The sequence below is a fragment of the Psammomys obesus genome, unplaced genomic scaffold (genome assembly GCF_907164565.1).
Source record: "Psammomys obesus unplaced genomic scaffold, mPsaObe1.curated_primary_1811, whole genome shotgun sequence".
In the NCBI taxonomy this organism is placed as follows: Eukaryota; Metazoa; Chordata; class Mammalia; order Rodentia; family Muridae; genus Psammomys; species Psammomys obesus.
Window position 1 is genome coordinate 13,249,425 of NW_026596240.1, and position 25,822 is coordinate 13,275,246.

The 25,822-nt window shown below is 49.7% G+C and overlaps 1 protein-coding gene across 1 annotated transcript in view; it reads left to right on the forward strand.

The window, feature by feature from the left end:
• Dysf (dysferlin) overlaps nucleotides 1-25,822 on the forward strand; it is a 114,751-nt gene that overhangs the window by 83,230 nt on the left and 5,699 nt on the right. The window contains exons 16-27 of the mRNA XM_055596386.1: nucleotides 1,552-1,650; nucleotides 7,642-7,770; nucleotides 8,002-8,157; nucleotides 9,964-10,055; nucleotides 11,382-11,552; nucleotides 12,223-12,365; nucleotides 14,379-14,518; nucleotides 15,647-15,735; nucleotides 15,986-16,081; nucleotides 16,429-16,570; nucleotides 20,355-20,454; nucleotides 23,842-24,020. Of these exons, the coding sequence (XP_055452361.1) occupies nucleotides 1,552-1,650; nucleotides 7,642-7,770; nucleotides 8,002-8,157; nucleotides 9,964-10,055; nucleotides 11,382-11,552; nucleotides 12,223-12,365; nucleotides 14,379-14,518; nucleotides 15,647-15,735; nucleotides 15,986-16,081; nucleotides 16,429-16,570; nucleotides 20,355-20,454; nucleotides 23,842-24,020 (1,536 nt within the window). The remainder of the gene's footprint in view (nucleotides 1-1,551; nucleotides 1,651-7,641; nucleotides 7,771-8,001; nucleotides 8,158-9,963; nucleotides 10,056-11,381; nucleotides 11,553-12,222; nucleotides 12,366-14,378; nucleotides 14,519-15,646; nucleotides 15,736-15,985; nucleotides 16,082-16,428; nucleotides 16,571-20,354; nucleotides 20,455-23,841; nucleotides 24,021-25,822) is intronic.

Here is a 25,822-nt window from a genome sequence, read left to right on the forward strand (position 1 = left end):
CAAAATTGTAAGCACCTGGGATGGGAAAGAAACTGAGCTTTAGGAATTGCTGAACAGGGTTCCGGTGTAACGACTCCTCCCTAAATCTGTGTGCTTGTCTCTGTGCTCCTTTGTGGGATGATTCGTGACAGCCATCTCCCTTGTCTAGGACTGTGTAAACACTGTCTCCAGTGTCATTGTGTGTGCTCGGTGTGCCTGGCCTGTGTGTGTCCCACAGCGATTCTTTCCGCTGCTCTGCGCCGGGGTCTTGTGGAGCACTGTAAATCAGAAGTTCTGGCCCCCTGCACTTTAATTCATTTGACCCTGTTTTTTCTTTTGTGGCTGCAGAAGATCCTCCTGGTAAGTGAGAGCCTCATGCTGTCATTCCCATTCTCCCGCTCTCTGCTGCCTGGGTCTCCTTCTGGGGGTGCTAGGACCACACTTTCAGTATGGACAAGAACTTGGGGACCTCTGGTATTCTCAATGCCTGCTTGGGTCCCTTGGCCTGGTTCATTCCAAAGTGGGAATTCAAAGGGTTTGGCTTAGGGGAAAACAGCGTTTTCATGCTTATGGCTGAATTCACTACATAGATTAATGCGGCTTCCGGGAAATGTCTACTCAGCCCTCAATCATGGTTCCAGAGTGTTCTCTAGAGACATCTTGTTCTTAGCCCTTCTCGCTGAATTGCCTGGGTTTGAGTGATATGGATAGGCCCAGCCTGAGAGCCCCCTGCCTTGGGTAGCTTTCTGGGGCAGACCCTTCAGGGCACTGATTTTCTAAGGGAGAGGCATACCCTAGGACCCAGCTGGGGCAGGGCTGAGGCAAGAGCTGAGCTGGACGGCATGGACAGAGGTTTGTGGGGCATGCAGTGAGCCTTTCCAGCGAATATGACTGATGAGTGGCAGAAAGGGCAGAGTGAGTTGTCACAGCTTCCTGTCTGCTTGCTTAGCTCCCCACACTGAACAATTGTGAGTAAAGTCATTTAGCAAAAGCTTGTTAATCTTCAGGGACTCTACCTTGATTAAGTCTGCGTTCTGGTTCCCTGTGCACAAAGTAGAGTGGTGGGCTGGGTCCTTGAGCTGCCCGGGATCTACCTTAGCATATGTTTAGGCAATGCATTCTTGGTGTCCTCCCTGCAGAGAACTCTGCATACCCTGGAATCTAGGCTAGGTTATACCCAGGATGCCACTGTGGTTATCCCTGGAAAGTAGAGAAAGATCTGAGTGGGGAACCAGGAGTGGGTGTGGAGCCAGGCCTAAGCCTCAGTTGCTCGGTGCCATTCAGGTGTTTCAAGCTACCCATTCTGCCTGGCCTTTGCCCTAGAGGCAGAGGTTTCTGGCTCCCTGTTTTCCATGCCCCCTATTTGTTTGTTTGTTTGTTTTTGAGACAGAGTTTCCCTATGTAACAGCCCTGGCTGTCCTGGAACTCACCTCCTAATCTTAATTACTTACAGGCAAGCTTTGGGATCCAGGTCAGCCTGAAGCCTTAAGAGGAAAAATTCCATTCAGAAGGTCTTGATTGGCAGATGATTTCCTAAACCCTCTCCTTCTTTTTTTTTTTTTTTTCGCTCAGGAGGAGGAGTTCATTGACTGGTGGAGCAAATTCTTTGCCTCCATCGGGGAGAGGGAAAAGTGTGGTTCCTACCTGGAGAAGGATTTTGACACCCTGAAGGTAAGACCTCTCTCCGGAATGTGCACCCCCGGTCTAGCAGTTGTCAGGTTCAGGAATGAGCAGTGAGGGTTACAGTGGGAGACCAGAGATGTTTTCATGAGTCTGAGTCTAATCAACGGTTGACCATCCACTGTAGAGCATGGATTTGGAACTGGAAATCACTGAGGGTAATCGAGGAAGCATTCGTCGGAGAGTATTGACAATACTGCAGTGGACTGTGGGATGAGCTCTCTAGAGCTCTGGCCAGCATTTGTGGGCACTTAGGTTTAATCCCTGGTAGCAAGGGATGAAAGAAAGATAGAACAGACCAGCAAGATGGCTCCGGGCTAAAAGTGCTTTCACTGAGGCTGACAACCCGAGGGTGAGCTCCTGAGCCCACATGATAGAAATTCATTTGTGTGTGGTGGCACGAGTACACGAGTGTGCACACACATACAGACACACAATTGATTAGTCAACCAACCAGCCAACCAACCAGCCAACCAACCAACCAGCCAACCAACCAACCAACCAACCAACCAACCAACCAACCAATCAAAAAAGACTGGAAAAGGAGAAAACGTTGAAGCATTTATAGGTGAAATAACGTTTAGGGTTTGTTGAAAATGCCTTTTCAGCTCTCTCTCCCTAAAGAAAAATGGAAAGTAAGGGTGGCCTTCCACAGATCTTCACAGGAAAGAATTACTAAAGTTTTGAACCACTGATGTTTCTAACCATGTTGGGTGCTGGGGTTTGTGATGTCCTGCTGTTGCTTTGGGGGGTTTTAGAAATCTATTCTGCAGTAGGAACTCTGAGATCAAATGTGAAATCCAGTTGAGAATATACCTCTGTCCTCCGGCCTTTGACCCCCTACAAGAAAGACAGAAGTTACCCAGCAAGTATAGTTAAGATGCTAAACTTTGTTTCTATGAATTAAAACAAAACAAAAAACAGAAACGTGTCCTCCAATTTCTGGTATTTTGATAAAATTCTACAAATTATACTTTTTCAAGGTTGAGTAGTTTTTAGAAAGATAACCAAAGATGACTCAAAGAATTGTTGTCCAAGTTGTTCTGTGGTCTCCATTTTAGAGTGGCCAGCTACACCGAAATGTCAGAATAATACACGAGTTTTAATGTTAAGTATACCTAAGTATGGCGTGGGATGTACTTACCTGAGAATTATTTCCTCTTTATCTGAGTATACTCAGATGCCTTGTATTGTCTCTTCTGGACTGTAAATGAGGGCGAGTTTGTCCTGCACGGCTTCTTCATGGTTAGGAGAGCCAGCACAGGCTAGGAGATGGGATGCTGTCAAGGGCTGGACTGGGGAAAGTTTCAGCTATTTGGGGTGGTGTGGGTTGGGCCCTCTGTCTTCAGAGTTTCCTTCAGAGTTGGGAACTCTGGGGGTAGTTTCATAAAGTGGTGGTGGCCCTCGGGGCCACTGGACTCTGCCTGGTGTGGTACACCTAAAGTCCTGGCTGGCAGCGAGTACAGAATTTTGGCTGCGTGGCTGGGTGTTTGAGGCTGACGGACGGCACTGTTTGCGCACCAGGAAGAAGGTTTGGCCATTTAGGTCTGGCATGTGGTACTGTGGTCTTGCCAAGAAAAGTGACAAAGGAATCAAGGGTGAGGATTGCTGCCAGGGTGGCCGGAGGCCCCAGCCCCTCGTTCCTCAGGAGGATGCCGGATGCGGAGCTGGCACTCGGCCTCCAGCTTGACCTCTCCAAGGAGAGCTCCAGCAGCTGCCAAGTGAGCAGAGGCTCTCCAGAACAAAGGCATCCAAACCTTGTCTGGGGGCAACTAGACCTGGACGACACCACTACCAACAAAAGCAGCTTATAACACAGCAGAGAAAGGAGTACACAGAGGTAGAGCGAGAGAGGAAAAAGCCTATGCTCCAGAAATCACTAGCAAAGGAGGTAAAATCTCATGGTCTAAATAGCAAAGTAAAGAAATTATAGTGAACAGTAAAAATGCACTAAAATCAGAAATCAGAAAAAAAAAAACTGCAGGAAAAGTGAAGAACATATTAGCTTTCCTAATAAATAAGAATGGATCAAACTCTCCTGCTAAGTGATAAGGACTTGTAGACTACATTAAAAGTCAAAATTCATTGTTCTCTCCTTAAAAGACACTTTTAAAACAATAGAATGGCTAAGGGAAAAAGGCCCAGTATTTCAGGAAGCTATGTTTTGATACTATTTTGGGAGATACAATCAGGTAAGTGTAAATAAAGAGGAATTCAGTAGAATTTAAAGTAAAAAGCAAAGAACAAAATAGCGTTTTGTTTGTGTGTTTGTTTTTAATAAAAGATGTATTTCCCAAGTAAAGAGTCCAAGAACTTTGAAATACTCAGGACAAAAATGGTTAGGAATATATAAACTTGTATTTTATAAAAGTATCATCTCAAAATGACAGAAATTAAAGTTGAAGAGGAAATTTTAATATTACTACCTCTTTGACCAAACAGACAATAACTAATAGTAAATAAAGGAACCAAACAGCAAGCTAAGGCTTTTTTTTTTTTAAGCTACAGCTAGTTAAGCAGCAGCTTAAAATAGTGCTAAATTTGTTGCTTTGAAACAGGGAACAATAATGATTAAAAAAGATGATAGACAAAAGTAATAAAAAATAAAGAATACATTTTCTTCCTAATGCTCAGAGAACACTTTCAAAACCTGATCACAAATCAGGTTAGTAATAAGTTACCCAAGACAAAAATCAGTCAGGACATATTAAAATGCAATAAATTGAGAAATTAATAAGTTTAAACAAAAAGTCCGTCCAGCTGGAAATTTACAAAGTATTTCATTCGGACTCCCAGTATGAACATGGCTGCATAAGTCAGCATTTTTCCCCTTTTCTCTTGGAAATCATTCAAACCCACAAAATCCATTTTTCAGAAAAGTTGGAAACAAATAAAAGCCACAGACTCCAAAATATAAGTAAGGGCTGCTCAAGGACAGCTGAGATTGGGCAGAGGCCACGGGACGTGAGGGATGATGGCAGCTCGTGGGGACAGGGGTTCTCACAGACTCCAGTGAAAGTGTTCTTCCGAACAGGAGAATGCTGGGGACAGTGTCAGATGGGGGGTGCACAGGGGTCTGTTGCTGTTTCTTTTTTACTTTCCTATAACTTGGAAATTTTCATAATACTTGCAACATGAAGTAGGAAGTATGCTCCTTATTTCCAAAGCTGCAGGAGCTTTGAAGGCAGGTCAGGCTGAGTACAGAAGCCTAGACCTGGTCGGGTTCAGAGGAGCTGGTAAGGTGGAGCGACATGGAGGAGCCATGTCTGCAGGAAGCCTTATGCCTCCATGGTGGGAAAGAAGGAAATAGCCAGGCTAGGAAAAGCCAACTCACTTAGTGGTTAGTAAATGTAATTGCATAGCATTAATTCGAAAACCCAAAGTGGAAAAAAGAAAAGAAAGTAGAAATCAAACCAATAAAAGAAGACACGTGGCTACCAGAACTGTTTTGCCTAGGAGCAGAGGAGAAGGAATGTTTTGCTGTGAACTTTTTAGAAAGGAAGCTTCAGGATGTGAAGCATGACCGAAGAAATCCAAGAATGGACAAGATCTATGAACCGGGAGGACACTGGCAAGAAAGAAGAAAGATGGACAGGGCAGAATGGCCCCATGGAAAATACAGGTGGATAGAGATGATAGACATGAGGAAAAGAAAATGAGGAGGAAAAGTTCTGAGGAATAAAAAGAAAGTGCAGGTGTATAAGCCAGGGACAGGAGACCGGAGGCTGGTATAGTCAAGAGTCTTGGAGGATGACACCTTGTTTGTTCCAGACAGTGAAATTGAACAGAGAAGCATGTAACTGTTTAATCAAATTTCACCATCGTGAGAAAACACTTGAATGTATTGTTTGAAAAGGTCCACTGTGAGTGAGGACAGTTGACCCAGACTGGTCAACCTCAGACATAGTCTAGACTATAATACATATCATACTTCAGGGAGAACGAAGGAATTCTTTACGTACTCATTCCTGTTGTCCCCATACCATTGAAAATACCAAAGCCATTTAGAATAGAAAACAAATCAAGGTGGCTCCAGTTTTCCCGACTCTGAAAGTCAGGAGACCCTGAAGCAGCACAGAGAGGAACACGAAGGAGGCTTTGGGTAACACAGCATGGAGACACCGTTCTTACTGAGGGTGAGGGAGTGTGACCGTGATGACGGTGGGGAAGGAGGAGAGGGCGGTGCACAGTGAACGCACTAATCGTCCTGTGGTAGAGTAAATGGAGCTGACAGGTCTTTGATTGAGGTGATGAATGACGTGTAGAAGTAGGTTCGGAGCAAATGTTGTCAAGGCAAACAGTGAGGAGGAGAATCTTGCCTAAAACTGGGTGGTGGGGGAGAAGGAAGAAAAAGAGCCAGCGTGGGGGGGGGGGAAGGGGGGGGAGAAAGGAAAACAGACCATGGAAAGAATTTTAGGAAAACAAATATGAAGGTAGGAATTTACACGGCTATCTAAGTATAACATATATGTAAACCATAGACCCAAGCCGTCGGCCTCATCAGTACTCAGTATACTGCTGCTACCCCCAGCCGCATCCCCTTCTTCCGTGTGTAGCCCTGGTTGTCCTGGAACTTGCTATGTAGACCAAGCTGGCTTCAAACTCTCAAGATCTGCCTGCCTCTGCCTCCTGAGAGCTGAGATTAAAGATATGGGCCCCGTACCTGGCCTTATTGCCACATCAACACCAGTTCTTGCAGCAACTTCTAACGACAATAGAAAGTTTCAAGGTGGAAGAGCTGACCGTGTAGCAGGCTGTGAAAACCACCTGACGGGGTTTAAGAAGAGGTGATGCCATGGGTTCCACCTTTTCACCATAAGGCTTTAAAACTAGAAATTAATAACAAGATCAAAAAAGAAACCTCTGTAGCCTCCTTACCTGGAGAATCCAAAAGAAATGGTATTTTAAAACACGTTTGGGGTACAGGACCTTATGTACCCCAGGCTGTCCTCAGTCTCACTGTGTGTAGTGAGGGTGGCTGTGAACTTCTGATCTTCCTACAGCGCCTGAGAAGGGTCCAGGCATGCACCATCAAACTCACCCTCACACTTTATTTTCAAATAGATTATTCATTTTATTTTATTTTTTGTTTTTCGAGACAGGGTTTCTCTATGTAGCCCTGGTTGTCCTGGACTCACTTTGTAGAGAAGGCTGGCCTCAAACTCAGAGATCCACCTGCCTCTGCCTCCAGGATGCTAGGATTAAAGGCGTGCGCCACCACCGTCCAGCTTGCACTTTAAAAAACCTAAGTCTTGAGAAGAAGAGGAGACAAACAAACTGTTGGACATCGGGAAGACAGCACTACAACACTGCACCTTAAACTCTCCTTAGAGCCCAGGTGGCATTCAGAGTTACCTTAACCCTGACCCTGTTAATTGGCAGGGATTGGAAGCCAATTAAACAGCCAAATCTGAGATCAAGTAATTCAAACAAATTATAGTATATATGACATTTCTGACTCACTGTCCAGCCAGAAGATTTAACTTTTCATTTGTTTGTAGCTGTAATCCTTTAAAATGTGTTACTTTTGTGAGTCTCAGATAATTTGAAGATTTGATTAAGCTGAAACCCTATTTCCTATCAGACTAACAGGCTATCTCTTCCTTCCCCTGGAGTTTTATTTCCTTCCTACCTTTTCATTTCTTTCTCTTCTGTTTCCTTCTTTTTTTTTTTTTTTTTTTGTTCCTCTGTTAATAATTTTTCTTTGAGACAGGGTTTCTCTGTGTAGTCTTGGCTGTCCTGGACTTGCTTTGAAGACCAGGCTGCCCTCAAGCTTACAGAGATCTGCCTGCCTCTGCCTCCCTGAATGCTGCACCACCATCCCTCTGTTAATTTTTGATCCTGTCAGATGCAATGTTTTCTCTTCTTTCTTCCCTCACACTGTCCTTCTTGTTTCACACTGTCCACACTTGTCTTTCCTGTTTCTTCCCTTTCTTTCCTCCTATTTTCTCACTCTTGAGTCTTTTCTCACCCCCATGACAGGTCTATGATACACAGTTGGAGAATGTGGAGGCTTTTGGGGGCCTGTCTGACTTTTGCAACACCTTCAAGCTCTACCGGGGCAAGACTCAGGAGGAGACAGAAGACCCATCTGTCATTGGAGAATTTAAGGTCTGTTCCTGGCGTGGCCTATGGCCACGAGGTCACAGCAGTAACTGGACAGAGAAGGGGGAGCGGCAACAGTGGCCATGGTGCTGCTGCTGCTGGCTTTGGGGGTGAGCTTGCGGCTGATGCAGAACTGGATGGTAGTGGGGATGGGTTGGCGCTAGATGGTGGCCCTGGTGGTTGCTGTAGTATTGGCAATGATGACAAAAATGAAAATCAAGCCCCCGTTTCTTTTAGGGTCTCTTCAAAATTTATCCCCTCCCAGAAGATCCAGCCATCCCCATGCCCCCAAGACAGTTCCACCAGCTGGCCGCCCAGGGACCCCAGGAGTGCCTGATCCGTATTTACATCGTCCGAGCATTTGGCTTACAGCCCAAGGACCCCAATGGCAAGGTAACGTTCTTGGAGCCCTTGGTTCCCTGCGAACAATAGCAAGCTTGGCTTGAGGAAGGCAGAGGGCGTTTCTGTCCCAGGAAGGCCACGGTAAACCAGGGAGCCCAAAGCTGCTTGCGGAGCTGAGCGGGAGCTGGGGGGTCTCTGTGAGGAACAACCCTGGTGGGTAAGAGAAGGCCAAAGTCTGTTTGGGTTTCTGGAAAAATGGGGAAGCCTGGAAGGAAGGAAAAGGACCCTATGGACACATAAAAGCTGGTAGGCTGTGACAAAGTTAGACTTTAGGAGGGGCCTTGTGCATAGATAGAGGTCTGAAGGCTGACCACTCAGTTCACAGGTAGAACTGGCCTTTACATGTGGTAAAGGGGAGCAGAGGTTCTGGCTGAGTCCGGTGAGGTTTTAGTGCTGTATGGGAAGGAGTACCAGGAGGGGAGGCTCAGGACTGGTGACTGCTGTGGGCCAAGGGGCTAGAGGAGAGGTATAACCAGGAAGGCTCTTTCTGCCAGTGTTGGTGGTCTATTCATCACAGGCTGTTGGTGCTGATTTTGTAAAATTTATTCTTGTTATTATTTTGTGTGTATGCACCACATATGTGCCTGGTGTCCACAGAGGCCAGTAGAGTCTGTCATTGGGTCCTCTGGAACTGGAGTTGGAGACAGTTGTGAGCTGCCATGTGGGTGCTGGGAATAGAACCCAGGTCCTCCACAAGAGCGGGCAGTTCTTAACCTCTGAGCCATCTCTCCAGCTCAAATGCCGCAATAAAAATACATTTACCTGGATTACTGAGTTTTAGATCTTCCCTTAAATTTTATGTCTGAAGCATGAGACAGAGTTTTGGCCAGAGGTAGAGGATGGAGGTCTGAAGGACATGAGTTGGCATGGAGGGAAGAGTTGAAAAGGAAGAGATAAGAGCAAGGAAGGAGTGGGTGGTTGGAGTTTAGAGGTATAAGCCTGGGCCCTTCCTTGTCCCCTTGATGTATTCAGGCCCCATATGCATCCCTGTGGGAGAGGGGTAGAAGCTGCGGTGACCCCACCCCACCATGATCCTGCCTTTCAAAGATGCTCCTAAGGGCAGTGCGGATCACTGTTGAGTCTGGGCAGCACAGCAGGCACTGGGACACAGCTGTCGTCTTGGTTTGTACTCTTGAAACCTTCATGGCACTGCACTCTTCAGTTGCTCCTCTCTCCTGTCACACCCCTGCAGGACGGTGGGAGGCCTGCTGCTTCTTAGAGGTAGACAGGCCCCAGACTATCCCACGTAGATGAAACATGACTCTGCCTGGCCCCCTCCATCTTGGAAATAGGCCTTTGGAGCTCTGAGAGGAGCCCAGCCTGGCCGAGGAATAGATGGTCGTGTGTGTGAGGGTCTCACCCACCTCTTCCCACGTGCTCGTGGGTCGGGAGTGCGGGACCCTCAGGTGCCCTTTCCCACTGCTAGGGCTGAGGCTGGAAGACTGGTCCAGCCACGGTGTGTGACAGGGTGAGTGGCACGCCGTGGTGTGTGGTGTGGCACAGCAGCATGGGGTATGGTGGTGAGGTGTGGTGTGGTGTGCTGTGGTGTGATGCAAAGTGGTATGGCGTGGTAGAGTGTGGTGTGGTATGGCGTGCTGTGGCGTAGTGTGGTGAGATGAGATGGTGTGGCAGGTGTGGTGAGACGTGATAAGGTCTGTTATGGTGTGGCGTGGTGTGTCACGGTATGGAGGTGGAGCACTGGCCTCTCAGGACAATATGCACCACAGCTCCCTGATGGCCGTTGAAAGCCAGAAGCCCCAAAGACACCTTGACCCAGGGATTTTATTTGTCTTCCAGTGCGACCCTTACATCAAGATCTCCATAGGGAAGAAATCAGTGAGTGACCAGGAGAACTACATCCCTTGTACCCTGGAGCCCGTATTTGGAAAGTAAGTGGGAAGTGCCTTGGGTTTGGGGTAGAGGGGCTGGTACGGATCACTCTCAGTTCAGTGGGTAGGTGTGGCTGCCGTCTCTTGGGAAGTCTCCATCTCTGGGGCAGGGCCATTATTGTGGATCTTTTATGTCTGTGAGCACAGGCTTGAGCCCTGCCATAACCTTCTGACTAAGCACGGAGGAATTACTCAAAGCTGGGAGCCTATATGAGCACTCAGAAGATGCATTTCTTAGAGTATGCCATACGTTCCCATATGCCCGTCTCCCCTCTTCCCCATTTTTAGCACCTTACCTGCCTGGTACATTTGCCCACATGAGGACATATGTCACTGGTACACTATGGTTAGCTAAGAGGCTTTCTAAGGACTTGCCCATCTTGCACCAGTGTCCCTGAGTGTCCCCATCCAGCCCAGATGCCAAGTTAACAGTGGTTCTCTTTTACCGCCCCTCATGCTTCTGTGGTGGGAAGCTAGGGGATGAGGTAGACCCAAGATAGCCAAGGCACATGGACTCTAAGAGTGAGGGAGAGGGCTGTGTGGGTGGCTCCTGGGTTCTGCTTGGTCATGAGTGTTCTGGGGTGAGAGAGGCCCATGGCAGTGTTTCTCTAGTGCCTGTGAAATCCTGCTCTCCCTATGTAGCAAGTAACACATTACATCCATACATTGGCATCTGTTTGCTAAGTTGAGTCGCTTTGACTGCAGCTTTTGGGGAGAGACAGTCCCAGCCACGAGCAGTTTGCTGCCGTGGTCAGCAGAGGATGGAGGGTGGAGAGAAGGGGCTTGACGAGCTCTGGTAGCTGGTATAGGGCTGGTGCTTATAGGTGTGTGTGTGTGTGTGTGTGTGTGTGTGTGTGTGTGTGTGTGTGTGTAGACAGGAGCACCCTCCCAAGCCCTCCTTCTATTCCATCTTGGAAGATGTTGTGCAGCCCTAGGAGTGCCTGGGCATGCCCTCGGTTACAGAGTTTCATGTCTCTGTCTCCTGTGCCATGATAGAAACATAGGTGTCAACATTGTGTTCCATCTTATTTGTCTATTTATTCATTATGCGTGCATGAACCAGGCAGCCAGCTCAGTTTGGGAAAACCTGCCAGACATGTGTACATACACACACACACACACACACACACACACACACGCACACAGGCATGCCTGGTACAGCTGGACTGTGGGTGGCTTGTTTCAGGAGTGACAGGAGACCCGAGGAGGGTAACCTCCCTAGAATGGCTTTCAGTCTCCTGCCCTTACCCTGCTGCCCCTTGATTCCCCGCTGGGTGGAAGCCATCAGGTTTGCAGTGGTCCTTGATGACACTGGCCCTCCTGCAGGATGTTTGAGCTCACCTGCACCCTGCCTCTGGAGAAGGACCTGAAGATTACACTCTACGACTATGACCTCCTGTCCAAAGATGAGAAGATTGGGGAGACAGTCATCGACCTGGAGAACAGGCTATTGTCCAAGTTTGGGGCTCGCTGTGGGCTCCCACAGACCTACTGTGTGTAAGTGTCCAGAGCTGGCTGCTTCCCAGTGGCTGGTCAGCCGAGGTCTATCCTGAAACCCAGCGTGGAACCCAGTTGTTTCCGCAGATGAGGAAACAGGCTTGTAATTGGCAAGATTAGAATTTGAGTCTGTACATCTTTATCATGTTATCACAGCTCAGCCTTGCTACACCCTTTTTTTGAGACAGGGTTACAGTGTAGCCCTGGCTGCCCAGGAACTCACTCTGCAGACCAGGCTGGCCTTCTGCACAGAGATCCACCTGCTTCTGCCTCCTGGGTGCCGTAAAGGCGTGTGCCACCACACCTGGCTTCAGTCTCTTGTGACACACACCAAGGTCTGCAGGGCGCTGTATACCTGGAAGGAGAGAAGGGGGATAGAGGGAGGGAAAGAGGATAGCATGAAAACCAAGCATCACCTGGGTCTCAGGGAGCCCTGTGACCGCCAGGGCGTTTGCAGTTTGAATTTGAGCTCCAGTCCTGAGTGCTTCAGTCCATTGCTCTTTGGGACTCTGTTTCCTCATTAGCGAAGTGGGGGTCCTGAGCTATCTGAAAGGGCACTGTGAAGGCGAAGGGCGGTCGGTGCTGTGTGAGTGCGGGGGACAAAGGCTATTGAAAGCCCTCACCATGTGACCTTGGAGTGTCTCATCTTCGTCTTGTACTTGGGCCTCAGCTCTGGACCAAATCAGTGGAGAGACCAGCTCCGCCCCTCCCAGCTCCTCCACCTCTTCTGCCAGCAGCACAGACTCAAGGCCCCTGTGTACCGGACAGACCGAGTGATGTTTCAGGATAAGGAATACACCATTGAGGAGATAGGTGAGCTGCCCTTGTGGCCACACACCATGGTGGGCTCTTCATCTCATCTCAAAGGCCCAAGGGACACACCACACATCAGCAGAGGAAGGGAGTGCCTGTTAAGGTCAGAGGTCAGGATGGAGCCAGGGTCAGAACTGTGTCCAGAGCTGTGATGAAGCCATCCAGGGATGTCCAAGGTTAGCCTTGATTGTCTACTTGTCACGGCCTAGAGCAATCTGGGAGGAGCCCTAAAAGAAGAATTGTCTAGATCACGTTGGTTTATGGCCATGCCCTTGAGAGACTGTTTCGATTTATGTGGGAGGGCTCAGCCCACTGTGGATGGCACCATCTCGAGGTAGGAGGACCTAGGCTGGGAAAGCAAGCAAGCTGAGCAGGAGCTAGTGAGCGAGCCAGTCGGCAGAGACCTCCGTGGTTTCTGCTCAGTCCCTGTGCTGACCCCCTCAGTGATAGATTATAGCCTGTAAGTGTAAGCCGAATCATCCCTGTCCTCTCTATGTTGCTTTGGCCAGACTGTCTTATCTCAGCAAAAGAAAGCAAACTAGAACAGAAGGCGAGAGTTTGGGCAACTCTGAAGGCGAGTTGAGGTCAGGGGCAGGATCTGTCTCCCTTTGGCTCTGGTGGTCAGACTTTGGTCAGAGCTTGTGGTCCATCCACCTCTGAGGAGCTCTTCTTACTGAGTTGTGCTGGCCTGCTTGCTTGATCTTGGAGAACACGTAGGCATCAAGAAGGTAGCCAACAGGCCTTGCCACACCCCATCCCTGCCCTTGGCTCTGCCTCGTGTGGTAGCTGAGATGCCCTGCCACATGCTCCCCATCTGTCTGAGGTGCCCACACTCCCACATCGCCCACCCAGAGCTGTTCCAACTCCCTGAGGTGTTTACAGGCCCAGCTGGCCCTGCGCCTCCTGCTTGTTGCAGAGATGTTTGATGTCAGCGCTGGTGCTGAGGTTATAAAAGGAAATGACGGCTTTGATGCCTGGGCCCCACCCCCTCCTCCTTGGTCTGTGTTCCTGACTCTCCCAGGGCTTTAGCCAGGCTCAGCTATTAAGAATGTGCATCTGGTTGAGGGGGGAGTCTCATTTCCTCTGGGGGCACCCGCTGCTCCGCTAGCAACTTTAACACAGGGGCTCCGGGTCATAAAATCCTGAGGTCCAGCATCTGCCTCACCTTACAGATGAAGCCATTGAGGCCACCAGCCAGCTGAGAGCAGGCCACACTCCTGGCCCTGCAGCACACACCATATGACAGAGTGCTTGGTTCAAAACAAAGTGACCCAATAGCACGTGAGAGTGGGCATGCGGATGTGTGTGCGCGTGCGTGTGATGTACGCGTGCGTGTGTGCATTGCTCCTGGACCCCTGAGGCCGAGGCCTCTAGCGCAGAGAGTGTAACTTCCTCTTGCTGGCTGGCGAACCAGGCTTCTTCCCATGGCACCTGTTGCAAAGTCATCTCCTGGCAGGAAGCAGGACGCAGAAGAAGCATGGATCCCAGCTGCCCTGAGGCCCATGTGTGGGGCCTGTCTGTGGAATGGGGACGGCTGTGGTACTCAGCTGCTAGGGTCCTTCTAGGGGCAGGCATGCTCACATTTATGTTAGCAGTGCACAGCACGTGGGGCCTGTCGGAGTGTTCACTGTGCTTTCTGAGTGTGGCCTCTGCCATTCACAGACCAACTTACTCGAACCAGATCATCATTCTGGCAGCACCGAGATGCCAGATTTGTGGGTACAGGTTGCTGGGCCTCAGAGTTGGGAGTGTTAGTAGATGGGTGAGTGGGCTTTGCCAGACAAGGAAGGTTAGAGTGCTTAGAAAGTAGGAATTTTCTCGGAGAGTCTCGGTAATGGAATTTGTATTCAAAGTCTGGAGTCTGGGCAGTGATGTTTCCTTGAATTAAGCGAGGCATGAGGGCCAGCACAGCACATCTTTGTGGGGATGGTCTGTGGTGATAAGGGATCCCCAAGGTAGCCCTGCTGTCTTGTCTCTCACATCCTCAGCCACTTTTTGTTCTTTCCGGGGCAGAGGCTGGCAGACTCCCAAACCCACACCTGGGCCCGGTGGAGGAACGCCTAGCCCTGCATGTCCTTCAGCAACAAGGCCTGGTCCCCGAGCATGTGGAGTCACGGCCCCTTTACAGCCCTCTGCAGCCAGATATTGAGCAGGTAAGTCCTTGCCCCCCTGCTGTGGAGTCCTTGGACCCCCCTAAGTACAATATCCTAAGGGCAGCCAGAACAGCTAAAATATCCCTGGGGCCTTCAGGCTCTGGTCACATCCTCCGTGCCTCAGCTCTTCACAGAGTGCTCTACATGGGCTGTCAGGGCCTAACCCTTACTGCCTGGGAAGCAAGGCTAGTGTTTGCTTTAGGTGCATGCAGCCTGGCTTGTGACCTGCCTGGGCATCTGAAGCCTTTCTATTCCAACCTGACTAAAGGGTATCCACTGTCTCTGGCATTGTTAGTGGTTTAGTCCCAGAAGGTCATCCTGTGCTGAGCTACAGTTGAGGCCTCAGGCTGGATCCAGGAACTCTAGAATGGCAGAGGACCAGAGAGCGGTTACAAGGCTGGAGCTTCCCTTTTGGAAGAGAGGTGAACACAGGCAGCAAGCTTCAGACTGGCAGCCAAGCCAGGCTGGTTGGAGGAAGCAAGTAGTGCATGATGAGGAGAGGACGGGAGAGCCAGGAGAAGCTCTGAGGATGCCTTTGAGAGAAGCAGAAGCAGTCTGTTTCCTGGGTAGGCTGGCTCCCAGCCTCCCAGAGGAGGCCAGGCTAGACCCTCTTGTCCTCCAGCCACATGATCTTGCAGATATTACTGATCCAAGGTACTTTAGTTTCTGCATTTTAAGAGAGAGACAACAGTTTCCTGGGTTTGCAAAAAGGTAGGGGAGGGGTGGGCAGGGAAAGTGGCTCTGTCATAGAGACCTGAGTCCTTATGACTAAACCCTGACTCCCTGGTTCGCTGTGGCATTTCATACACTATTCTCTGCACACTGAGCCTCCCTTGACACTGAGCCTCAGTTGACATATCACTGTCTCCGAGCAGCTTGTGCCGGGAGGGCAGTGATCTCTCATCTGTTTAGGGTCTCTCCATTCCTGGATGCTGAGCCTCTTTTGGTAGGCAAACAGGCAGGCCTGAGTTTCATTTCCTTTGGCTTGGTCCCCAGGTGTGTGTGTTAGGCAGGTCTACAAAAACTGGATGCAATGAGGTGTGTGTGTGTGTGTGTGTGTGTGTGTGTGTGTGTGTGTGTGTGTATGTGTGTGTCTAGAACATGAATGAAAAGCTTGTGTCTTTACAGGGGAAGCTACAGATGTGGATTGACCTATTTCCAAAGGTTCTGGGCCGGCCTGGACCTCCTTTCAACATCACCCCACGAAGAGCTAAAAGGTAAATGGCCACAGGCTCTAGCTAGGTCCCGGACAGGAAGGCCATAGCAACTGTGGGAGAGAAGAGGGAAGAAGATTGCTTGTTGGACAGATTTTGGGCCACTGGGATCTTGGAAAACAGCTTGTTTGGGTCTGGCTAAGTGTCCAGCCAACCAGGCAGAAGGACTTTTTGGATGAGCTGGCCAGTCAGCTGGGGATATCATATCCTTTGCTGGAATATCTATGCAGCTACAAGTCATTTCCCCTGCCAGGTTTTTTCTGCGTTGTATTATTTGGAACACAAAAGACGTGATCTTGGACGACCTCAGCCTCACAGGGGAGAAGATGAGTGACATCTATGTGAAAGGGTAGGGTTCCATCACTGTCCACCTGGGCTAGCTCCCCATCTCCGGGGGTGGGTGGGTTTTCTCTCAGGCACAGCTGTGGTGCAGAGATGGAGAGGAACCTTCCAAGGAGGATCTCACAGTGGGAGTCTAGATCTTTGGGGACCAGCGGAGTCGTTAGATGGCCCGCTCTGTGTCGTGCAGTGGGCATCGTGGAGATTCCTGGGCTTTCCCTCACCGAGTTCCTTCACTCCCACAACTCCTCACTGGTTCAGTGCGAGGCTGCCCACCTGGTGTTGCAGGTCTGTAGGCAATGTCCTGTAGTTTGTGACCTTTGAACTAACGAGGACTGTCCCCTTCCGTGCGCCTAGCTGGATGGTGGGATTCGAAGAACACAAGCAGAAGACGGATGTACACTACCGCTCCCTGGGCGGCGAGGGAAACTTCAACTGGAGGTTCGTGTTTCCCTTTGACTATCTGCCCGCCGAGCAGGTCTGTGCTGTTGCCAAGAAGGTGAGTGGCCCCCGGCCTGGGGCAGCAGGATCTGGGGGCTTCACGCTGCTAATGGGGTCCCCTCAGCATTCAGCGTCACAGCTGGCACTACTCCTGCAGCTGTGACCCCTGTCCTCGTTTCTCACGGGCATCACCGCCATCTCCGCACCCCACTCCGCTTTCCTTTTCTGCTGGTATCACTGTTGCTGCTGTCTCTGCCTTCCAGGACGGCCCATAACTACACAACACACACTCATTGCATAGGTCAAATACTGCTGTCCCTGCTTATCTCACCATTCCACACACACACCCAGCAGAATGGAAGGACCTGGGGCCTGAGGCAGAAGAGTCTGGACACCCAGCGTGGCCACACAGGGCCAGAGGGTGGAGCCGGCTGTGTGGCCTGGGACGGGGTGGGGCGGGGCTTAGACTCTTAGTGGCTCCAAGCTTCGCCTCATCGCCTCATCTGAGTGTTGGTCTCTGCAGTCTTGAAACGGTCTAAGTGGCAGCATCTTCCCCACAGCTGCTCTGCCCTCTGAGGTTGGCAGAGCACAGTGTATAGACATGGGGCAGTTCCCAGCCAGGCTGTTTCCAGGAAGGTCCAGCAATGCTGTTTGGCCCACTTCCGCCTTTCTGACACTAATGGCTACCTGGAGGTGTTTCTCTGCTCTCAGAGTCCATGCCTATACGAGCTTAGGTCCTATCAGTCTGATTTCTACCCAGATGCAGCTCATGCTCCCAGGATCACAGCCTCAGTGACACCTCTGTCTCCAGGCTGCAGTGTGTCTTTACTTTGAAGGGAAGTCTGAGTGTACTAGCCCTCTGAATTCTCTTCATCGTCACAGCCCTCACAGCCCAACACACGGACTCATCTCAACCTCCAAGAAACTAGAGTGTCCCACCAAGCATTCAGGAATCATCAAAGTTAAAAATATGCCTTTATCAAGGCTAAAGGGACTCCTCCACCCACAGTTGGCAGTAGGACCCACCAGGAAAGAAAGCTAAATTTAGCAGCAAGGTTGCATAACGTCCATCAGTGCCCAGGCTGGCTAAGTTTTGATCTTGCCTTTCCTCAGGCTTTGTCTATTGTAAGTCTATTTTCCTCATAAGAAGATGCTGTGCATGTCTGAGGACCCTCATCAGGGTCCTCCTTTAGCTGTGGACGGGAAGGATGAGGCTAGGAGCAAAGCAGAAAGTGCCGAGGCATTTTTCACATCATCTCCAGGGATAGGCTGGGTGGGGAAACTGAGGCAGAGATGCACATTGGCTTCTTGAATGGGAGGGGCTACCACATTTTACCACAGTGGGGGGTTGGAGCCAGGCATGTGTGCAGCAGGGCCTTTATGTTTCCTTCGGAGAAGTAAGAAGAGAAGTTGGCACTATGACAAGTGACTTGAAATGGATGGGAAAATAGGGAGTAGCTAAGAACTGTTACCGGGCAGCTCTGAGGGCCCAGCTGTGGGTGCTGGCTAACAGCTGGGGCAGTGTGCTCTAGCACCCAAGGTGAGAAAGAAGCTGGGCGGATCATGGAGGGAGGGGTTGTCCTGGTGGAGAAAGGGAGAGTCCACAAATGGTGCCCAGGAGTGTGGAGATGCACACCTGGGGAGGAAGAAAAGACAAGTCCCCATGCAGAGGATGGCTGGATACGGGAGGCAGGAGAGAGGGATCAAGCAGAAACAGCCAGGAGGCCAGCAGGGCCAGTCTGTACTTCTCGGGGTGGATCCTGAGAGGCAGGTGGAGCTTGCCCACAGTGGGAGCACTGATTAGCTGGTCTGAAGGGCAGGATGAGGTGGGTGAGTGCAGGGCTGCAAAGGCTGTGGGCTCCTAGGCTCTGCTGCAGAGGCAGACCTCTGTCTTAAGGTTTGGGGCCCTTGGCAGGCGGAGAGGCCCTCCAGGGACCCCATTAACCAGACGAGACTGTCATAAAATACAAGGTCTCCTTTCATCCCACGTTTTTGAGCCACCACTGGTTGTAGGCCTTATTCCCCACCTGGAGCCCAGCACACCCACTGGGGCTGCCTGCATGGCAGGCCCCCACCCTGCAAATAAACAGCTAGTAAAAGGGCCCAGGCCGGGAGCATAATGAGCGCCTGGGACCTGGGGGGCTCATTCCCCAGGCTGAGCCCCTGACCAGCTGCTCCCACCAGGGCCTGTTTGAACCTCAGGCTCATTACTGAGCCCGTAAACCAGCCTGCTGAGGAATGGAGGCTGTTGGCAGCCTGCAGGCAGCCTGGAGCTGGCTGTAAAAGCCGGTTAGAGGAAGCAGGCACCTGCAGGAGGCTGGGCCAGCCAGCCAAGAGGGAGGCAGAGACAGAGATGGCGGCTGGGGCCAGCCCTGGTCTGCTTTCCTTCCATGCAGGCTGCAGCCCCAGCTATGTGGCTGTGTATGAGGGCATCTCTTCGTGGACAGCGCCTCCGCTTAGGAAGGCTGGTGATGTGTGTGACTGCGGAGGTGTTCGTGGCAGGGTTAGCGGGTGCTGCTTGTTGCTGTGTGACACACTACCTGATAGAAATGACAGGGATGAGAGGTTTATTTTGGCTCATGGTCTAAGAGAGAGACAGTCTGTCATGGTGGGAAGGCACAGTGCTGGACTCCAGTGTGGAGACTGTGACTGTTAAACCTCCATGGAGCAGGAAGCAGGGAGTTGGGGAATGCTGCTGCTTAGCTGCCCTCCGCATTTCCCCCTATGTATTCAATCTGGGAACCCAGCATGGGATGATGCCTCCTGCAGTCTTCCTGTTAAACCTTCCAGGAAACATCCTCACAGACACACCTCCAGGTATGTCCCTAGGTTATTCTAAACACCGTCAAGTTAATGATGAAGATTAACCATCTTCACGGCATCCAGGGCTAGACACACTAGTGGTTAGCCCAATGGTTAACTGGGCTACCCAGCTCTTACCCATAAGGGTCCAGGTCTCAGGTTGACCCCACGGGATTTTTCCCACACAAGCCACCTGTTCAGACAGAGCCACAGTGCACAGAGAATCCCAGTGATTGTCCTTTATGTTGAGAGTGATTAGGCACAGGGGCCAGCTCACTCCCATCCTCCCAGATGTCTGGTTCTAGAAGGAACTGACCTGTGGACTATGGGAGACAGGCCAGGAGGGGACCTGCTGCCCCCAGCAGGAGGGGGAAACTTCCTGGCAGGCTCTGGAGGTGGAAGTGGGCTGGGGACCTGCCTCGGTGCCAGCTGCTTATAGCAGTGGGCCTTCCTCCCTTCCAATGACAGCTGGGGCTGGACCCTGATGCCCTCTGCCAGCCCACATGTCCCAGAGACCACATGTGCAGAGCCCATTTTAGGGCTGAGAGCAGGACCCTGGTACCCAACTACATGTGTTTGAATCCCAGCTTGCCACTCCTTATTCTGTGCCTTGGACACTCTGAGTTTCTCAGCAGGAAATTTGGGTCTCCTTCTTAGGTTGTTGCAAGACAGTTGAAGACCCAGCCTAGAAAATGGTGCCTAGGAAGGCTGGGTCCTTTCTGTATCAATGAACAATTAAGACAACCTCCGACAAACATGCTTATAGGCCAGCCTCATCTATACGTTCCTCAAAGGAGGCTTTCATTTCAGGTGAATCTAAGATGTAGCAAGCTGACATTAGAAACCAGCCATCCACTCTTAAACAGTGCCGAGCTCTTCCTACCCTTCCTGATAGGACCTGGATTGAGCATGACCCCCTCCCCTGCCCAGGATACACTCCACAGCCTTTTCCTTGTAGCCTTCCAGGCTGGAGGAACTTCCCTGTTTGCAGCCTCAGACAAACCTTTCTAATCTTGCTTCCCAATCCTCCTTTGGATCAGGATGCCTTCTGGAGACTAGACAAGACAGAGAGCAAGATTCCAGCACGTGTGGTCTTCCAGATTTGGGACAATGACAAGTTCTCCTTTGATGACTTTCTGGGTAAGTCTCATTTCTATCATTCTGAGCTCTTCAGGACCCCAAGTTCAGGCTCACTGGGTCCCCATTATAACTGAAGCATGCAAAACAGAGCTATGTCAGAGAGATCAGGGTGGCCCTGGAGTGGGGTCCTTAGCAGCGGTGGTCCTTGAGTCCTGTCAAATAGTGGGACTCAAGAAGAATGGGGACATGGGCCAAAGCCAGGGCAGGGCCATGCTGGCCCTCACAGCTGCCTGGCCTCATTTCTAACAGGGAAGTCCCAAAGGTCCCAGGTCATGCCAGTCTAGCAATATAGAGCTCAGAAATTGTGCTTTTCCTTGTGCCCCAGTGGCTCTTGCTGGGCAGCCTGAGAACTTGGGACACGGGGAGCTGGGCTGAAGGGTGTGAGTGAAGACAAGGAAGACACATATGGGGCCAGCAGGCAGTGCTGAGGGAGAACAAGTTTGTAACAGTTCTACTAAAGACAGGGAAATGAATGCTGAAATGTGGTCTGTCCATACGTGGGATAGTGTTCATACAAAGACAAGGTACTGCTCATGACTCCATTTGGTGGGCCTTGAAAACATGCTGAGTGACAGAAGCCAGCAGAAAGACAAGTGCCTCCCAAGTCCACGTCTCTGTGGTGCCCACACCTGACAGACAGCTCTAAGGAGGGAGGCAGGCTGGGGAGATGGTTCTGTCGGTAAAGTGCTTAGGGCGGAAGCTGGAGGACCCGGCTTCAAGGCCAGAGCTCGTGCTAAAGATAAAACAGCCACAAAAGCAGCAGCCGGATGTGGTGGCATTTCCTTGTGATCTCAGAGCTGGGGAGGAAGATGGGATTCTCGGTACTTGTTAGCCAGCGCAGGCCAGCGAAAGGCCTTGTCTCAGAGAAGACCAAGGTGAGCAGCACCTGGGGGGCAGTGTGCAAGGTTGGCTTCTGGCCTCCATAGGCACATGTACATGTACACGTACACACATACACAAACACACACAGACAGACACAGACATACACAAAAACACACAGAGACACACAGACACAGACACACAAATACACACACACACAGACACAAACACACACACAGACACACACAAAAACACAGAGACACACACACAAACACATACAAACACAGACACACACACAAACACACACACACAAACACACAGACACACACACAGACACACAAACACACACACACGCATGCATACAAACACACAGACACAAAAACACACAGACACACACAAACACACACACAGACACACACACACAAACACACGCACACATACAAACACACACACAGACAGACACACACACAGACACAAAAACACACACAGAGAGACACACACACAAACACACACAGACAGACACACACAGACACAGAGAGACACACACATAAACACACACAGACACAGAAATACACATACAAGCACACACACACATATATACATGCACACATACAAACACAGAAATAGAGACACACACACACACACAGATATACACACACACAAACACACACACGCAGGTATCATAGCGGGGAAGAGTAGATTATTAATGGGAAGCATGGGAAGGCAATGATGGATAGTCAGAAAAATAGTTTTTTCTATGTGCAGGAAATGGTCTGTAATTAGGGGAGGCCTGTGGTTGCATAACTTTACCCTAGATTTGAACATGCTCAGAGTGGTGAATTTTTTTTAATTGAAGATTTGTTTTTATTTTATACATACAAGTATTTTGTCTGCATGTATGTGCACCATGTTCATGACCAGTGCCCACAGAGGCCAGAAGAGGGCATCAGACCCCTGTAACTGGAGTAACAGATGGCTGTGATCCTCCAAACAGCCCTTGGTGATTCTTGTTCATGGTTTTGGGCTATGTTCATTTTTAAATCGTTGCTCTTCAGAGATTTATATATATCAAGGATGCAGGACACAGTTCAGATAATTTCTATTCATATTTTTAATTTTAAAAAATATTTAATTTTTAATATGTGTCTGCGTGTCTGCGTAGTTTTCTGCACGTGAGTGCAGATGCTGGTAGTTTAGGGTGCTTCTGCCGGAACTAGGGTTGCACAGGGCTGTGAGCTGCCCAGCGTGTGTGTTGGGGGATGCTTTGCAAGTGTAACCCATGATCTTGACTGCTGAGCCGTCTCTCCAGACCCTGCCTTTACATTTCTCATGAAATCTTTTTCTTTAACAGACTTTTGGGCATCAATTTATCCTTTATTGATGAGGCTTTAGAAAATGTATTTCAAAAGAAATTTTTATTGAGAAACAACATTCAAAATAATAAATAGGGTTTTTTTTAAATGAAACTTAAACCATTAATAAATACTGCCTTTGAATTACCTCAGATTTCTCTTCTCTACCCTAGACTGCGTTTTCTAATCATATATTTTATATCTCAAAAGAGAAACAGAATTTAACTCATGTATGCCAGTGTTCACCTGCCCACCCAGATGTCTGTTCATATCCCTGTCTGTCAATATGATTTTTACAGTTTAATCTTATTACCATAGAGAAGTAATGCATTTATCCATTCCTCTGTGAGTGGGCATGAGCCATCTTCCCCTGTGACCACACTCCCACGCTGCTTTCTTTAGGGGTGCTGGGAGCCAAACCCCGACCTGAGCTGTATAAGAGCAGGCTGACCAGGGGGCCAAGCCGGTGAGCAGCACTCCTTTGCACAGATGTGCTCGTTTGCCTTCTCCTGGTGTGACAAATACCATGGCCAGAAGTCAAGGGAGAGAGGAAAGCCTGTCTTTGGTGTAGAGGTCGCAGCCCTTCATCATGGGAAGCCGAGGTGGGAGCTGAAGGCAGCAGCCTGAGGCAGGCAGAGAAGCAGAACGGTGGGAGTGCTGCTCACTGGCTTGCTCCCCGTGGCTTGTTAACATGTGTTCTTACACAGTGAGGACCACCTCCCTAGGGGTGGCACTCCTCAGTGGGCTGGGCCCTCCTACATCAACCATTGATCAGGAAGATGGCCCGCAGGACAATCTACTAGAGGTATTTTCCAGATGACCCTAGCTGTGTGGAATAAACGAACTTAACCAGCACACACCACACACACACACACACACCCACCCACACACACACACACACCCCTATATTATATAGATGTGACTATGTATGTCGTATATATACATATGTGTGTATATATGTTACCATGACAAAAGGCATTATGCCAATGAATGGATGTGTGTATGGAGGCTACGGGTGTATGAAGGGTGGAGTGGGCATCTGTGCTCTGGGTGAAGAAACAGAATGGGTAGATGGCACAGTTATGCATGAAGGAGTGGTGGGGCTGTGTGGAGAGAGCGGGGCACAGGGTGGGAAGCTGACGGAGCTGACCCCTGGCTGAGCTGTGAGTCAAGCTGGAGAGCTGACAATGAGCTCCTCAGCATCCATCCACCGCAGGCTCCCTGCAGCTGGATCTCAACCGCATGCCCAAGCCCGCCAAGACGGCCGAGAAGTGTTCCTTGGACCAGCTGGATGACACCTTCCACCCAGAATGGTTTGTGTCCCTTTTTGAGCAGAAGACGGTGAAAGGGTGGTGGCCTTGTGTGACCGAGGAGGGCGAGAAGAAGGTCCTGGCGGTGAGTCTTTTCTTTCCAGCCCAGCGGAGGGCATGGGCTGTCTCTTCCATGGAACCCAGGGGCACAGGCACATACTTGTCCCCTTTCTCCTCCCTAGGATTTTTCTCTGTGTGCACATGTGCATGCCCAAGTGTATATATGTGTACAGGTATGGGGTGGGGGTGGGGGAGAGGCCGAAGGTCAATCTCTGGTGCTGACCCTTGGGGCCAGCTACTTTGTTTTCTGAGTAGGGCTTCTCATTGGCTTCCAGCTCACTCATAAGGCTGGGCTGTCTGGCCAGCAAGCCAACAGGGAACTGCCTGCCTCTGCTCCCCAAGACCTGGAATTTTAAATGCACTACCATGCTGTGTTCTGTGTGGGTTCTGGGGATCTAGCTCAGGTCCAAAGGCTTGCATGGCAAACACTTTATTGACTGAGCCTTCTCCCAGCCCCTACTGTCTGTCTATCTATTTTCTAGGGTGTTCCCTCTCTTCCTATTCTAGCCTTCCCGTCTCAAGGTTCCTATGGCAGGGGAGACCTGTTGAGTCAGACAAGTGGCCTTATAGAGACTGGTTCTGAGTAATCCTGTGAGTAGAGCTTCCTGCTGGACAGACAGAGGCCATGCCTTTTCTGGGTGGACGGAGACCATGCCTCTTGTGGATAGACAGAGGCCTGATGACTAAGAATGCTGGGAATGGGGGCTGGGGAAATGGCTCAGTCCTTTTCTAGAGGACCCCAGTTTTGTCCCCGGCACCCACATTGGTTGGCTCATAATTGCCTGTAACTCCAGCTCAAGGGAATCCAGTGCTCTCTCCTGGCCTCCTCAGGCACATGCACATCCCTGCACGTGTGCGTGCTCTCCCTTTCTCTCTCTCTCCCTTTCTCTCTCTCTCGTAAAATAAATTAATAAAATAAAATAATATAAAGTTAAAAATGGTAAAAAAAAAAATATTGGGAACACCTGTCTCTATATAGAATAAATGATGACTTCCCCCTTCTTTGCATAGCTATATAATTTCTGAATGCTTTTACAATTAGAGCAACCCAAAGTTTCATATATACATATATATGTACACACACACGATATATATATATATATATATATATATATATATATATATATATATACACACATATACAATAGATATATATACATATATATTGTCATAGTTTGCTTTTCGGTTGCTATTATAAAGCACCACGGACAAATTCAACTCAAGGAAGAAAGGGTTTGTTTTATTTAGCTTACAGGCCCCAGCCCATCACTGAGGGGAGCCAAGGTAGAGCTTAAGACGGGAACCTGGAGGCAGGAACTGAAGTGGAGTCCGTGGAGGGGAGCTGCTTACTTGTCTCTTCTGGCTTGTTCAGCTACCTTTCCTATACCGCCCAGGGACACTTTCCCGGGAACAGCACCACCCATGTCCACTGATAATTAAGAAAATACTCCACAGATATGCTCAATCTTTTCTAGACAATTCCTCAGTTGAGTCTCTCTTCCCATTTGACTTTATTTTGTGTCAAATAGGCAATTGATGCTAACTCTGAAACTGTTTTTTATTTGATGTTTATGCTTGTGCCTGAGTATATGCATGCATACCATGTGCGTACAAGGTCCAACAGATGACAGAAGAGGGTATGGTGGTCGTGAATCACCAGCTTTCTGTGAGCAGGGAATTAACCAGGTCCCTCTGCAAGAACAGTCAGCGCTCTAACTGCTGAGTCATCACTGCAGACGGTTCACCACAACCCTACGTTTGAAAAAGTTAACACAGCCACGTAGTCCTTCTGTTTGGCCTGGCCTGGCTCAGCTCTGGGTCACTGGC